Source organism: Chiloscyllium plagiosum, chromosome 1, assembly GCF_004010195.1.
Source record: "Chiloscyllium plagiosum isolate BGI_BamShark_2017 chromosome 1, ASM401019v2, whole genome shotgun sequence".
NCBI lineage: Eukaryota > Metazoa > Chordata > Chondrichthyes > Orectolobiformes > Hemiscylliidae > Chiloscyllium > Chiloscyllium plagiosum.
In genome coordinates this window covers 93111440-93128897 of record NC_057710.1, presented here as the reverse complement: position 1 = coordinate 93128897, position 17458 = coordinate 93111440, and the positions used below count along the sequence as shown (strand labels likewise).

General features: G+C 39.7%; 1 protein-coding gene across 1 annotated transcript in view; it reads right to left on the bottom strand.

The window, feature by feature from the left end:
• Nucleotides 1-4539: 4539 nt before the first annotated feature.
• The window catches only part of LOC122550739 (protein YIPF5-like), a 34852-nt gene continuing 21933 nt past the window's right edge, over nt 4540-17458 (bottom strand). Inside the window, exons 5-6 of the mRNA XM_043691930.1 lie at nt 14164-14345; nt 4540-4795 (exon numbers count right to left, since the gene is read on the bottom strand). Coding sequence (XP_043547865.1) covers nt 4633-4795; nt 14164-14345 — 345 coding nt within the window. The 3' untranslated portion in view covers nt 4540-4632. The remainder of the gene's footprint in view (nt 4796-14163; nt 14346-17458) is intronic.

Sequence of the window (17458 nt, the reverse complement as noted above, 5' to 3'; positions counted from 1 at the left end):
AGGAAGAAGAAGGCTTATGTCAGGATGAGATGTGAAGGCTCAGTTAGGGTGCTTGAGGGTTACAAGGTAGCCAGGAAAGACCTTAAGAGAGAGCTCAGAAGAGCCAGGAGGAGACATGAGAAGTTGTTGGCGGATTGGATCAGGGTAAACCCTAAGGCTTTCTATAGGTATTTAAGGAATAAAAGAATGACGAGAGTAAAATTAGGGCCAATCAAGGATAATTGTGGGAAAGTGTGTGTGGAGTCAGAGGAGATAGGGGAAGCACTAAATGAATACTTTTCAACAGTATTCACTCTAGAAAACGACAATGTTGTCGAGGGGAATACTGAGATATAGGCTACTAGACTAGGTGGGATTGAGGTTCACAAGGAGGAGGTATTAGAAATCCTGCAGAGTGTGAAAACAGATAGGTCCCCTGTGCCGGATGGGATTTACCCTAGGATCCTCTGGGAAGCCAGGGAGGAGTTTGCTGAGCCTTTGGCATTGATCTTTAAATTGTCATTGTTTACAGGAATAGTGCCAGAAGACTGGAGGATAGCAAATGTGGTTGCCCTGTTCAAGAAGGGGAGTAGAGACAACCCTGGTAATTATAGACCAGTGAGCCTTACTTCAGTTGTTGGTAAAGTGTTGGAAAAGGTTATAAGAGATAGGATTTATAATCATCTCGGAAAGAATAATTTGATTAGGGATAGTTAGCACAGTTTTGTGAAGGGTAGGTTGTGATTCACAAACCTTATTGAGTTCTTTGAGAATGTGACCAAACAGGTAGATGAGAGTAAACCAGTTGATGTGGTGTATATGGATTTCAGCAAGGTGTTCGATAAGGTTCCCCACAGTAGGCTATTGTATAAAATGCAGAGGAATGGGATTGTAGGAGATATAGCAGTTTGGATCAGTAATTGGCTTGCTGAAAGAAGACAGAGGGTGGTGGTTGATGGGAAACGTTCATCGTGGAGTCCAGTTACTGGTGGTGTACCGCAAGGGTCGGTGTTGGGTCCACTGTTGTTTGTCATTTTTATAAACGACCTGGATTTAGTAAGGGGAGGTCGTGCCTGACAAACCTGTTAGAATTCTTTGAAGAGGTGACAAGTAGGTTAGGCCAGGGAAACCCAATGGATGTGGTCTATCTAGACTTCGAAAAGGTCTTTGATAAGGTGCCACACGGGAGGCTGCTGAGTAAGGTGAGGGCCCATGCTGTTCGAGGTGAGCTACTGGCATGGATTGAGGATTGGCTGTCTGACAGAAGGCAAAGAGTTGAGATAAAAGGTTCTTTTTCGGAATGACAGCCAGTGACAAGTGGTGTCCTACAGGGTTCAGTATTGGGGCCGCAGCTGTTCATGTTGAATATTAATGATCTGGATGAAGGGACTGGGGCCAATCTAGCAAAGTTTGCTGATGATACGAAGTTAGGTGGACAGGCAGGTAGTATTGAGGAAGTGGGGAGGCTGCAGAAGGATCTAGACAATTTGGGAGAGTGGTCCAGGAAATGGCTGATGAAATTCAACATGAGCAAATGTGAGGTCTTGCACTTTGGAAAAAAGAATACAAGCATGGATTACTTTCCAAACGGTGAGAAAATTCATAAAGCCAAAGTACAAAGGGATCTGGGAGTGCTAGTCCAGGATTCTCTAAAGGTAAACATGCAGGTTGAATCCGTGATTAAGAAAGCGAATGCAATGTTGTCAATTATCTCAAGAGGGTTGGAACATAAAAGCAGCAATGTGCAACTGAGCCTTTATAAAGCTCTGGTTAGGCCCCATTTGGAGTACTGTGTCCAGTTTTGGGCCCCACACCTCAGGAGGGACATACTGGCACTGGAGAGTGTCCAGCGGAGATTCACACGGATGATCCCTGGAATGGTAGATCTAACATACGAGGAATGGCTGTATTCATTGGAGTTTAGAAGGTTAAGGGGAGATCTCATAGAAACTTACAAGATAGTACATGGCTTGGAAAGGGTGGACGCTAAGAAATTGTTTCCGTTAGGCGAGGAGACTAGGACCTGGAGGCACAGCCTTAGAATTAGAGGGAGTAAATTCAGAAGAGAATTGCGGAGACAGTTCTTCAACCAGAGAGTGGTGGGCCTGTGGAATTCATTGCAGTGGAGGCCGGGATGCTAAATGGTTTCAAGGCTGAGATTGATAAATTCTTGATGTCACAAGGAATTAAGGGCTACGGGGAGAATGCTGGTAAGTGGAGTTGAAATGCCCATCAGCCATGATTAAATGGCGGAGTGGACTCGATGGGCCGAATGGCCTTACTTCCACTCTTATATCTTACGGTCTTATGGATGAGGGCGTAGAAGGGTGGGTTAGTAAATTTGCAGACGACACTAAGATCGGTGGAGTTGTGAACAGTGACGAAGGATGTTGTAGGTTACAGAGAGAGATAGATAAGCTGCAGAGCTGGGCTGAGAGGTGGCAAATGGAGTTTAATGCGGACAAGTGCGAGGTGATTCACTTTGGTCGGAGTAACAGGAATACAAACTATTGGGCTAATGGTAAGATTCTTGGTAGTTTAGATGAGCAAAGAGATCTCGGTGTCCATGTACACAGATCCTTGAAAGTTGCCACCAAGGTTGACAGGGTTGTTAAGAAGGCATACAGAGTTTTAGCTTTTATTAATAGAGGGATTGAGTTCCGAAACCATGAGGTTATGCTGCAGCAGTACAAAACTCTGGTGCGGCCACACTTGGAATATTGTGTACAGTTCTGGTCACCGCACTATAAGAAGAAAGGAGATTTACTAGGATGTTGCCTAGTATGGAGTGAAGGTCTTACGAGGAAAGGCTAAGGGACTTGAGGCTGTTTTCATTAGACAGAAGAAGGTCAAGAAGTGACTTAATAGAGACATATAAGATAATCAGAGGGTTAGACAGCGTGGACAGGGAGAGCCTTTTTCCAAGTATGGTGACGGCGAGCACGAGGGGGCATACTTTAAATTGAGAGGTGATAGATATAGGACAGATGTCAGAGGTAGTTTCTTTACTCAGAGAATAGTAAGGGTATGGAATGCTTTGCCTGCAATGGTAGTAGATTCGCCAACTTAAAGTACATTTAAGTCGTCATTGGACAAGCATATGGACGTACATGGAATAGTGTAGGTTAGATGGGCTTCAGATTGGTATGACAGGTCGGTGCAACATTGAGGGTCGAAGGGCCTGTACTGCGCTGTAATGTTCTATGTTCTATGAGATTTGGGAGTTTAAATTACTATCCCCATTGCTCTGCATATGTCTCAGGTTGCCGATAACAATAGATCTTGATGTTCAATGAAGCACAAGTCCTAACATCACTCTTTCTAAACAGATTTGGTATGAAACAGTGAAGAGGACAGAAACAAAACCAGAAATTGTTGGAAAATCTCAACAGGTCTGGCAGCATTGCTGGAGAGAAAGTAGAATTAGTGCTTTGGGTGCAAGGACCTTTCTTCAGAACAATGAGTAGACAGAACCTGTCTTTGTATGGCCTGGTGCGGCAGTTTTGACAAAAGTATAATAAGCATTAAACTGCTTTGAATCTGCCATCAGAACCTCAGAATGCTTTGGAAGAACATAGGTATTAAAGTGACAAGTTTATCCATCTCAATGAAAGATGGTTGTTACAATGTCTCTGCACATCACTCCAAAGAGATTTTTGTAAAACGATTAGTGGACAACATTGTTTATTGTAGTTTTAAGTTAAGTTAAGTTAAGCCAATCAGAATTCAAGCTTAACAACAAATCTGTCTTGAGTTGGTGATCTCACTTGGAAAAGCACCGGGAGGTAGTTCATTACTGTTGAAGGAGCAATGAAGTAGCTCGAATTCTTGTGGTTACACTGTGATCGTCACCCTTCCAAATCAAATAGCCTGAACACTTCTGGCAACTTGATTGGCAAAGACTTTTGGAGCTGAAGAACACAGAGGAAAGTTTAATTAATGGTGGTTACCATTAGGTGTCCTTCTAGTTTAAAATCTGCCCATTATCATCTATTGTATTATGAAAACTAACTATGCAAGATATCTAAATATGAGCATTACCATCATTTTGTTGTTTTGAAATAATTTGTCTTTAAGATGGCATAACTCAGAACTGAGTAGGTCCTCTGTGACTGGCTTAATAATCTGGTTGCCAAATCAAGTAGGTCTACTATCCTCGTCAGAACTAATGAGACAGCTGGATCATTGATGGCAGTCAATTTACCAATGGGATTTGAGGTTTCTCTGGCTTAGCTTCAAGGAACCAAGCACAATGAAGAGGGTGATGTTGGCGAGATAAGTTGCTGGAAGATTGCCGGTATCCTGCGCTGGAAAATTGTTATTTTAACTAAATAAACTGCGGTAAATGTCTCATGCAGACTGTAATAAGAGGAGCAATTCAATCTGTATGTAAATTCCCCAGACTTAAGCAAGTGAGGTGTGAATCTATGGGAAGAACATAAACACTCCAAACTGTCGATGTATTACAACAAATTTCTCATGGTGTGGAGACAATGGGTGATCTTACTTTCATTGCAAAGCTAGCCCCAAAATATAATAAAGTGTACTCAGGCTACAAAATTGATTATGTTTCTTTATTGAGTCACAAAATTGCATTAGGGAAAACAAAATGTACTTTGAAACAAGGTGTACATTCAGTATTGAAACTGTAGCTTAGAAAACAGTCAGAAGTGCAAAGATCCCATACAGTAAGGCACAAGGGTAGGCGACAAGAAGCTGTTGCCCCTCCATTGCCAGTGTCGAGATAAATATTTTTGAGGCTGAAAGGCTGCACCATCCAATGACAATCAGAGCGAGCGGAATTCCAGTCATTCCCCTGAGATTAATAAGACAGAGCACATTATCATGACTGAACTTTACCACATCAGATGTTTAGTAATTCCTGAAATATTTGCATGATTTCTTTCAAGTTTGGTGGCATTTCAGTTTAAAGAAATGGTAAAGAGTGGTATACCACAGTGCAATCGGGAGGTGGTGGGGATTGGGGGAAGATTGACAAAGAATAATAAGTTTTGTTTCCTTGATTTTCATCAGCACCACTGTTGCAGGAATTAAATGCAGGGATCAGAAAATGAATTAACTCAAAATTGGAGTTGGTTTTGAGTAAAATTTGATAATTAGTATTTTTCTTCTCGAAGAATCTATCAAATGATCATCCAATAATTGCATAGATGCAATAACTCATTCATTTTAAAATATATTCACACTAAAATACGGATGGTGCAATTTGATATCAGCAACCACACAGTCACATGATCTGCAGTGATTTCGAGGTTGATGAATTATTGAAATCATTGATTTTATCCTTTTTTTTCAGACACATTGCAAGTTAGTTCTTTTTATCATGAAACCCCTGTGCTGTTATTAGACCCTGATCTTTTCCCTGTTGTTACTAGTTTCCTGTAAAGACTACATTGTCACACCACCCACCATTGTTCCATCATTGCTACAAAGGTCACAAAATCTAACTCCTCAATGCATGCTTTTTCTGCACAAGGAGAGACACTTCGCTTCGAAATGGCATCCAGTGCAAATGTACACCTTGGGCTGAAATTGCTGATATTTGAAATATCTCCAAGTTTGTACAAGTGAATCCTCTAAGGCTCTGTGTTCCAAGTAGACTTAATTGTCTCCTATCAGGAATAAGTTAAAGAAAGCACACAGCTTCACAAGAGTTTCAGGTTTTCTAATCAGGTAAACTGCTACATGTCACTTTGTGAAAATCACATCAGCTTTGAGGTGTCCCATTACCAAAAGGGATTTAATTCCTGCAATGCTCAACTCGTTCGTGACCACAAACAAAGTATCATGCAAATCAAAGCCTGGTGTCCCGGCAACAGTGGCCTGTCTACTGTGCTACAATGACAAAGAAGAGGAGTATATTGAGTGACACAGACTATATACTAACAACATTGAAGACTCATACCATCAGTGCACAAGTGACCCACATGTGGGTTGCATGCACGTAACCAAAGTGATGCCCTAGAATTGTGTTAAAAGAGATTATTGGTATGCTGAAATAACACTTCAGCAGCCTGGACTGTTCCAGAGGGGCCCTGCAATATGTGTTAGTGTAGGTGTTCAGAGTTGTGATTGACAAGGTGCATGCTATACATTGAGAGGGAACACCTTTATCCTAGCTATACAGTGGCCCACTAAAAAGGACAATAAAGAGAAAGAGGAGGCAACTGATGCATCCCCTTTCTGACTGGGCTGTCTGTGAGTGACTCATTTATTAGCAATATTGGTGAAAGGAAACAAAATTCTCCATTCCCCAACTGTCCCACAACCTTTTATTCATTTGGGGCACAAAGTAAAAATAAACAACAACATAAAATGTATATGTCAGTGTAAATTCAACTATGACATATTTCTTACAAATGACAACTAATCAACCTTGTGCATTGCTTCAGTGGCTGTCTTCCATGTGTCTTTACCTGGTCTATTGCTCCAAAAAAATGCTACTCCAGTTGCTGCAGCATGGTGCTGGAAGTCTACAACGTTATGATACCCAGTTGCATACCGATAGCATTGCAGAGTGATCTCTCAGAAAGCACCACCTCGACATGTGAGGTGGCAGTCTGGGCTGATGTGCAATTGGAAGGACACTAGTGGAGTGGCAGGAGTGGGAGCATGAATTCTATCATCTGAAGAGAATGCAGCAGGTTGTACTACATGAGCAACTGGGAGGACCAGTTCCACAATCTTAAGATTTCCCTTTCTTTTGCAACTGCACCCACAGTGAACGTCTGCAGGGTGATAAAGTGTGTTTGAGTATTGAGGCATGCTACAATGGATGGGATATGGTATTTTTAGGTACAATCGCTCAGTTTAATCACTTCAGTGAGGGCATTGATCTTCTTGTGGCACTGTGTTTAAGTCCCTGGCATTAACGACACCGACTACTTGATTTCTCTCCTGAAGGGAGTCAGAGCCAGAATCATACAGCTCAGAAACAGACCCTTTGGTCCAATTCATCCACGCCGACCAAGTTTCCCATTTGCCTGCATTTGGCCCATATCCTTCTAAACCCTTTCCTATTCATGCACCTGTACAAATGACTTTTCAATGTTATAACAGTGCCTGCATCTCCCACTTCCCCTGACAGTATATTCCACATACTAATCACCCTCTGTTTAAAACGTTTGCTCCCGAGGTCCTTTTTAAATCTTTCTCCTCTTATCTTAAAAATATGCCCCCGAGTTTTGACTTGCCCCACTCTAGAGAAAGACTTTTGCAGTCCACCTTATCTACTCCCCTCATGATTTTATAAATCTCTATAAGATCACCTTTTCAATCTGCAATGCTCCAGTGAAAAATGTCCCAGCCTCTTCCTATAACTCAAACCATCCAGTCTCAGCAACATGCTGGCAAATACTTTTTGAACCCTCTCCAATCTAATAATATCCTTGCTATAACAGGGCTACCAGACTGTATTCAGTACTCCAAAAGAGGCCTCACTAATGTCCTGTACAGCTGCAACATGATGTCCAAACTCCTATACTCAATGACTGTGCAATGAAGGCAAGCATACTAAATGTTTTCTTAACCACCCTGTCTACCTGTATCACAACTTTCAAAGAACTATGTACCTGAACCCCTAGGTCTCTTTGTTCAACAACACTGTCCATTAACTGTCCTTGTTCACTTTACCAAAATGCAAAACCTCACATTTATCCAAAATAAACTCTGTCTGCCACTCAGTCCATTGGCCCAAATGATCAAGATACCTTTGTAATCTTAGATGACGTTCTTAACTGTTGATTAAACCACCAATTCTGATGTCATCCACAACTTATTAACCATGCCTCCTAAATTCTCATCTAATCATTTATATAAATGACAAACAACAGTGGATCCAATTGAGACCTCAACCCAGACCCCTACAGTGCAACACTTGTAAAATAGTGTCAACCTGTGGATGACCCATTTTCTTCCGACTTTCTGCTTCTTGTCAACCAGCCAATCATCTATGCATGCCAACATGTTATCCCCTACACCATGAGCTTTTACTTTGTGCAATAATTATTGATGTGGCACCTTATCAAGTGCCTTCTGCAATGGTATGTCAAATACATCCCTTTTATCCACTGGTCCTGCCAGTCTGGTTGAATCAGATCTCCGTTTATCTCCACCTCCTACACTACTGCATCTAGTAGAGCAACAGAGAATCTAACAACATGTTTTCTCTCCTGTTGTGCCATTTTTTTGTTAGATTCTGTTTCTTAAACAATTCCAGTAGCTACTCCAGCTGGAAGATTTTAAGAGGTGGAGGTTGTCTTTGATAGTAATATCGCAGAAACTTTAACCCTCTTCCAAGGTGAGGAACCTGTCACCAGCAGATTTAACGCTGGCTCCACACAACTAGTATACCTTAACAGGCACCACAGAATGCTGCCTATAGCTAATGCAATGGCACAGATTAATTATGGATTATGATCCCGGCTTCTGTTTTCAGGTGCAATTCAATGTGATTCTAGCATTTATTTATTCCTGGGATGTTGGAGTTACTGGCTCAACGAGCCAGCATTTAGTTCCTGGAAATCAGTGGCTTGCTGAGCTATTTCAGAGGGCAGTTAAGGATCACTCATATTGGTGGATCTGAAGTCACTCATAGGTCAGGACAACAGATACCTTTGGCTAAAACATTAATGAGCCAAATGGGTCTTTACACAAGCAACACTGGTTACATCATCACAAATAGGCTAGCTTTCAATTCCAAATTTTTACTGAATTCATATATCATGATCTGCCACGGTAGGATTCAAACCCAAATCCACAAAACATGAATGTAGAACTCTGTATTCTGGATAATTATGTTAGGGACATTACCACTATGCCACCAGCTCCCCATTATGAAGTACTATTTGTTTGTGATGCCATCAAGGAGTGATAATGTAAACACTTGTATGGAATTGTCTCACGAACTGAAAAAGAACAATATCTAGAGGAGTCAATCTTTAGCCAATTTCTGTAAAATTGTAGATTTTGTTTTGCTCTGGAGCCATGCTCACTCAGAAACTCAGTCAGTTCAGACCCTGACACCCAGCAGAGACAGGAGACTTTTATTGTGTCAATGAAATTTGAATTTGAAACCAGAACCTTGTATTGACATGATATTATCTGTTTCTCCAAAATACAGCAATTTTCTTTTTAATACATTATATTTAATATAGAATATTTATCATATATTGATAAAACATACCACTTGTAACTGTCAACTCGTGTCTTCCTAAACAGCTTGCTGGACTGTTATGATGACATATAGCAAATTCCTACCAGTATTCTTTTACAATTATATGTCTTATTGACAATACAACCGGGATTAAAAATATATCTTCAGGGGAAAATGCATTAGCCAAAAGAAGTGACAGTGGATATGTATGCACAATGCTGGTGTGCAGGGTGACTACTCAAATTCAGATAATATAACAGAATCTATCTTAGCAAGGATCTAATCTCCAAAATGTATGCTTGTGCAATCAGAGCTGTAGTGGTGACTGATGTGCTTGTCTATCAGATCTGAAAGAGATGATGATATCATGCCAAAAGTAGTTTTCATTTTTTTTATCTTTGTTGCTAAAGCTATTCATACAAAGATGGAAAGGGATTCAAAATTAGTCTTGTTGGATTATCCTCTTCAAATGATTTGCCAGCTGGTGTTTAATGGTGCTGTTAGATTGTTAGTCATGGTTTGACACTGGTACCTGCTCAGAACAAGTGGAGCTATCGTTTGTGAGCATAAAGATTTGCAAAGCTTCTTTAAAGAAAGAGTGAGATGCATTTGACATCTTTCGTAACTCCAGGGCTTTGCAAAAGTCTAAAACTAGTTAAGCATTTTAAAAGTGTAATTACTGTAATAATGTAAGTAATATTTCACAAGGTCCCTCAAAGAGAACTATGAGAATAAGCATACACTCTGCTTTTTGTAATGCAATTGAACTGTGGTTGAAGGAGATTTAAAAGGGGGGGGGGGGGGGGGGGGGGGGGGGTAAGGGTTAAATGAATAAAGAACAGGAAGAGGAAGATGAAAAAAGCAGTACAATTACATTTCATATTGTTGATGATTGATACAAGGTGCTTGACTTTAACTGTGATCGTCTAGCAGAAGCTGATCTCTGGCATTATGCGAGAATCATTCCATACTGAATGAGAACACCAGTTTGCGAGAAAGAAAGAAATATTTTAAACAGCAGAGTATCTTAATAGCGGTCTCATCAGGGTGCCCTGCCAAAATTATTCATACTATTGGTTTACCTCAGAAGCCACCTTTATGCCTTTGAAATTGGTTTCAATTGACAGTCATGAAGACAGAAACTGCCTAAATGTGGGAGCAATATGGAAAACTATTTTTTAAATTCATTAGTTCCATTGTTTTGAGTCCAGATTTCAAAAGGCAAAAGCACCTATTCACAGAATCACAGAAATGTTACGATGCAGAAGGAGGCCACTCAGCCCCTTGAGCCTGCAAATGTGTATTAAATAAGCACCATTACCAAGTACCATTCTCCTGGCTTCTTCCTCCATACCCTTGCACATTATGTTTATCCATATAATCATCCTCAATTGAACCTGCCTCCACCACTTTTGTAGGAAGTGCATTCCATACCCAAACCAGTCATTGAGTGATTTTTTTCTCATTTCAGCCTTGCCTCTTTTGCAGATCACTTTAAATCCACATCCTCTTCTTCCTTTAACAAAGCAGGCACAGTTTCCACCTAGCCTCCCCTTCCAGTCTGCTCCTGATTTTAAAAATCTCTATTAGTTCTGCTCTTAGCATTCTTCTCCAAGGAGAACAATCCTAATTTCTTCAATCTATCCTCATAGATGAAGCGACTCATCCCTGGAACCATTCTTATAAACTAGTTCTGCACTCTCTCCAATATGTTCATATCCTCCCTATCATATGGTGAACAGAACTGGACACAATACTCCAGCTGAGGCCTAACAGTGTATTATATCTAGTCACTGAAGTACATTAATGGTACTATTTTTATTTATTCTTGGTATGAGGGCATCGCTAGCCTGGCCTGCCTTTATTGCCCATTCCTAGTTGCTCTTGAGAGGGCGGTGATGAGCTGCCTTCTTGAGCCACTGCAGTCCATGTACTGTAGCTGGACTCTCAATGTCATTAGGGAGGGAATTCCAGGCTGTTGATGCAGACCTCAAAGGATCCTTGACATTTCACTCAAGAAATTAAATTTTCAAGTAATCAGAACTAATTGCTGGATTTTATTATTTACTCACCTGTATAACAGACTTTTTCCCAGGGTGGAAAGGTCAACCACAAGAGGGCACGGGTTCAAGGTGAGAAGGGGAGAGTTTAGGGGAGAAGTGCAGGCTACCTTTTCACACAGACAGCTGTGGGTGCCTGGAATGCACTACCAGTGGAGATGGTGGAAGCAGGCACGTTAACAATCTTCAAGGCGAATCTTAATAGACACGTAAACGGGGGGCAAACAGAGAGATAAAAACCACATATGTGCATTAATTAGTGGGTCTAAACAAGGATTAGGAATCAGTATAGACCTGGTGGGCCCAAAGGCCAGTTCCTTTGCTGTAATGTATTGTATAAATTAATAACCTTTAGCTATTTGGATTGCAGCATGGAGTTTCCAACAGTTTGAAGAGTTCTGGAGCACATAGTACAGGAGATAGCTTGAAATATTTCCAATATACTCTCACTTTCTAGACAGGTTTGTTGTTTTATTTATTCTAGCCCTACCTCAGAGATAAAACATCTAATAGATCAAGTTTCAGCCTATTGACAGTGTGAGCTTGCTATGCAAGTTGAATTTTGAGGAAATCATATAAGTCTTGTGAAAATAGTAGAAAAATAGCTATCAATTGAACTGCTTCTTGAATACCACATTCAGTAGAACTTTAATTTTCCATCATTGAGTTCTACGGCTGGCGCAGTTCTAGAGCTACAAACTATAACTCAATATAATGAAAATGTTGTTAAAACTGATCTCTTAAAACTTATTTTATCTGTTTCCAATTAGAATAATCCAAAATGTTAAAATGAGAGAATTTTTTTTGAGAATAGATCAGGAAAATCAATTCCTCTAGCTGATATATGAAGAGTTATTCAATTATAATTGGTACAAGAGCAGAAAAGTTTAGTATGGAAGTGATTGTTGGAACGTGGACTGTTTTATCACAGGGAATGCTTAAAATAGAAATTATGTTATCCTACAAAAGAAAACTGGATATATATGTAAAGTAGCGGAAAATGCAAGGCTATGAGAAGACAATAGGGCAGTAAGACTAGTTTTGATTACTCTTCCCGAAAAGCTATTACAGACAGATGGACCAAATTGTCTCTTTCAATCTTTAAGCTTTGGTTCATTGGTTTGACATATTACTACAGGTACATCAAGTTGAGGTAAGACATTGTTCTCAGTTGCACATCACAAAATGCAAACAGAAAGGAGAGGGACAATTCAGTTAAAAGTACCTTTGGGCTTCATTAGAATATTGTTTCTTGCTTATCTTTGATAGCTACTACATGGTAAAATGGATTACATTATGGATCGACATGACAATGTACTTTTCTCTGTTTAATAGTCAAGTAGTGGAAAGGATTACTTCATCCAAATTTAGCATGTTTATTTTATATTCATTTACATTTTACATTGCATTTTTGATTAATTTTTCCACATTTTGTTTAAGTGGTTTAAATGGAGCAAAAATATATCACTTTATAACTGGTGCAACAGTAGCATTCAGTACAGTACAGTTACATACCTGACAATCAGTTTGTTAGTGTTGATAATTTGGTAAAACCATTTGCAGGGTATCCTGCATTTGTTCTGGTTGTTTTAATATTACATTGTCCAAATATTGAACCAAATTCTGTGCAAAGTCTTCAACAGGATTTCTTTTGACACTGAATATTTTGGACAAAATAGTCCACTGGCAGAATGTTGCAAATACTGAAGGGCAGTAGGAATTAAGCATTTTTAGATCCACTATGAATCACATTCCAGAGTAAACTAGCTCGAGGACAGGTTAAGACATCTTTTTCCATTTTGTTGCAGCAAGATGGAAAAATTCATGATTCCATTATTTTAGAGGGAAAGGATGTGTACCACTTGGAATACTTGGTACTCTACTGCTAGTCTCCAATAAATGTAATTAAACTGCATGTTCTCTAAGAAGGCAGACGGAAATATTAGGAATGACATTCTAGAATCTGAGATTATAATACTGATAGTAAAAAATAAATTTAAGTATGTGGAGCAGTGTTAATTTTTAAGGAAATGTGCTCTAAATCTCATTAGTAATGGCAGGTCTAACTGGTACCTGTAAAAGGCTGTGAAGTTAATTTTGACATAAAAGATAAACTTCTATCAAAAGAACAGGAGTAGGCCATTTAGCTCCTCATGATGTTCCACTACTAAATTAGACCCTTGTTGATCTGCATCTTAACTCTACCTATTCACCTTAGTTCTTTACCTGAAATATCACTGACCTCTAAAAGAAATCTCACAACTTTGACAGAAAAATTGAAAAAACAGTGGATGCCAGAAGTCAGAAAGAAAGACAGAAATTTCTAGAAAAACTCAGCAGGTCGGGCAACATCAGTGGAGAGAAATCAGAGTTAACGGCTCAGTCCAGTGATCTTTCCTCAGAACTGGAAGGGTTCTGAGGAAAAGTCACTGGACCTGAAACATTAACTCTGATTTCTCTCCACAGATGCTACCAGGCCTGCTGATCTTTCCCAGCAATTTCTGTTTTTGTTTTTCTGCAACTTCTATTCTACTGTATCTTTACCCATTAATTTTGAGGAGGAGAAAGTGAGAACTGCAGATGCTGGAAATCAGAGTCAAGACTGTGGTGCTGGAGAAGCACAGCAGGTCAGGCAGCATCCGAGGAGCAGGCGAATTGATGTTTCAGGCATAAGCCCTTGCCATTAATTTTGACCAAACCTCTAAAATTGAATCATGTTTAGCTGGTTTTAATATGGAACATCCCATACATTTTGTTTCATTATTTTATGCATAAAATCACCAGATTAGACAAAAGCACCATGTTGTGCCTTTGTGGGAGAATTTCAGTTATTTTAGATGTTGATTTTAAGAACTAGTTCAAAGTTAGACAGAAATGCTTAGTTTCACAAAATCAGTAGAGCACAAATCAATCCATATGTACACCCCTGATTACTAATTAGATACTTACTGGAGTGAAAAGAGTATTGCACAGCCAGAAAGAATGATCATTGGAAGGAGACAGTAGCCCAGGACACTGGCCACACAGCCGTATGAGACCCCCGTAACACTCATCAGATTCAGTAGGGTGTGAATTGCTAAACAGCCCAAAACACTGATTCCATAAACATAGCCAAATTGTACTTTACCTGCCTGTAATAATAAAAGTAGAAATAAGTAATTCATCAAAATAATTAAGATCTATTTTCTGCTAATCTGTGGAAATAGAGAGTGTTAACATTAAAAGGAAGTATGAATAAAAGAAACAGTTTGAAAGTTACAATTTTAAAAACTTCCAGAAACATTGGACAATGCAGAAAATTAGCATTTTGCATCCAGGCTAAATTGATAGAATACAGCTCTCTCTTTGCTAAACATAGAAAGCAAGTCAATAAAGCTATAGCTACAATAACCTACAATAAAAGTTTAAAGTACATAGAGCAATTAGAAAATATATGGTATCACACACATGTGGATTATGTAGGACTTGACCTAATCCTTCCAGCCCAAAGATAGGACCAATACTATTGCACCACAAGACCCATGCAACCTACAAAACTCTGATTCAAAGTCAGATCCAAATACTGACATAATTTCCAATTATATCTCCAATTTTTCACATGAAAGTTACTATGGTACCTGTAACCACAATTTTTTCACAGTTCATTTAGATCACAATAATTGTTTCTAAACAGCAAGAAACAAAACAAACAAAAACAGAAATTGCTCCTCTTCACCAAAAGAAGGGTTGCCATACTCAAAACTTAAACTCTTGTTTTCTTTTCACACATGCTGCCAAACTTGCTGAGTTTCTCCAGCAATTTCTGATTTTGTTTGTATCAGGTCTTCAGCATCCACAGTTCTTTGTTTTGTGTAAGAAACAAAAGAAATTCTGGATGAGAGAGGAGCAATGCTACTTGTTAATGAGGATGTCTCTGGTGATGTTTCTTCTTCCTTGCCTTTCCTGTTAATCCCCACCTCTTTGCTGTTCATATGCTCATTGGATACTTTCCCAAGTTTCATGATCGTAGACATTCCTTTCCTGAATTAAAAAAAAAACCCTCTGAGATCGTGGTCTTAATAAATCCTCCACCAAATCTGCAGTTAAAATTGTATATCTCCCACTATTACCTTTGGTCTTAAAATCTTTTGTCAGCAGCATCTGACCGAGCAATGTTTTTCAAGATAACCTTATCTCACTGCAAACTGGTAAAGGCTCAAAAATGGCGCCCCAAGAATAACTGTTCTACTTTCTCCTGCTGAGAAACTACACCAGTGGGATCATCATTTTCATGGTCAAAAAACCCTCTAAATTTTGCGACTTGTGTGCTAGAACATTCAAGAATAACCTCAGGAGTGGCCATCCAGAAAGTAGGGTTGCTATCATATTATGTGAACTACCAAGACTCCAAATTGTTGCCTTAATGAGGCTCACCTTTCTAGGGAGGGCTGGCTGAAGGAAAAAGCAGAGACTGCACTTTCTGAATGAGAAAGAAAGACTTTCATTGACCCTCATATCAACGGTAACAGTTTTGTCATTGGGAATGGGATCTTGATGCACTGTCAAAACTCCCCAATTGTACAAATGAAAGAATCAAAGCTCTTCACCTACAGTCCCAACTGTAATCTGTGTGCCATAGTCATCAGCACTTATGTCTAATCCTTGACTCATAAGAAGATGTAAAGAATAGTTCTATTCTGACCTTGATGAAGTTCTCACTGCCATCCCAAAAGAAGAAAAGGTGTCCTTCTGGAGATCTTGCCGTCAGGGTCAGCTCCGATGTTTGGAGAAGAAACGTTGGGAAAAACTGGATAGGAATGATCTGTAGAGTTGTGCCATCTCATCTTGTTAATTGTTGAATGTGTGTTTATTTATGATTAAAGGGCTAAAGTTTAAGCTGGAGATTAGTCACTAGATACATGTTTCTGCCACTTGTTTAAAAAATATGTTTGTTCTTGATAAACAAGTTTCTTTGAGTTTATTGAAGGAGCCTATTTAAAATCGAAACTAATACCAGAAATTGCTGGAAAAATTCAGCAGGCCTGACAGCATCTGTGGAGACAGAGTTAATGTTTTGTGTCTAGTGACCCTTCTTCAGGACTGAGTGTATATCGGAAAAGATTGGTCTATATGCTAGAGAAGTGGTGGGGGAAGAATAAGAGAGAAACACAGTTACACAGACAAAAGAATCGATCAAGATCAGCCTGGGAGAATGAATAGCTGCTAATGGAGAACATTATTGTCTGACAGTAGATTGGTTGTGGCAGCCACCCATGTGATGACAGGGCCTGGTGTTTGGAGGTTGGCATTAGAACATGGCCCAAGCCCTAAAATTGTTGAACTCAATATTGAGTCCTGAAAGGCTACAAGGTCTCTAAGTGGAAAATGAGATGTTGCTCTTCCAGCTTGAGCTGAGCTTCATTGGAGCCCTGCAGCAAGCCTGAGACAGAGATGTTAGCCAGGGAAAGGTTGTGTGTTGAAATGGCAGGTAACTGGAATGTTTGCAGAGAAGTTGGGCCTGATTTTCATGCACTCCTCTTGGAGTCATAACAAAGTTAACTTACTCAGAGTTTGCCATTTCTGCAAAGTTATTAGTGGGTTTTTTTAAATCACAGATCTCGTTTCCAATAACTAAGTCTCACAATGTGAAGTTGTCTGGAAATTTTAAAATTATTCTTCTGATTTCCGAGCCCAAATCACTTATGCAACGAGAGGACAGCAGAGGGAGAAATATTGGTTATTTTGGAACACCACTATCTTTTTGTCACTCTGAGTAAGTACCTTTAATTCTCATAGTGCATGTTTGGTTTCGTATCTAGCCTGATTTCCATTCTGCTACCTATCCTTTGACTTCACATGTGCCAAATTTAATCATAATTCGATTATGTAGCAGCTTATCAAAGGATTTTTGAAAAGCCAAATACATCACTATTAGCTTTGTTTTACTTTGTTATTTATTTTAAGAAATGTCAATATAATTGGTTAAGCATAACCTTCCCTTTTGAAATTGGTGCTTAAAAATGTGTTGCTGGAAAAGCACAGCAGGTCAGGCAGCATCAAAAGAGCAGGAGAATCGACGTTTCGGGCATAAGCCCTTCAGGAATGAGGAGGGTGTGCCAAGCAGGCTAAGATAAAAGGTAGGGAGGAGGGACTTGGGGGAGGGCGTTGGGAATGCGATAGGTGGAAGGAGGTTAAGGTGAGGGTGATAGGCCAGAGAGGGGGTGGGGACGGAGAGGTCGGGAAGAAGATTGCAGGTCAAGAAGGC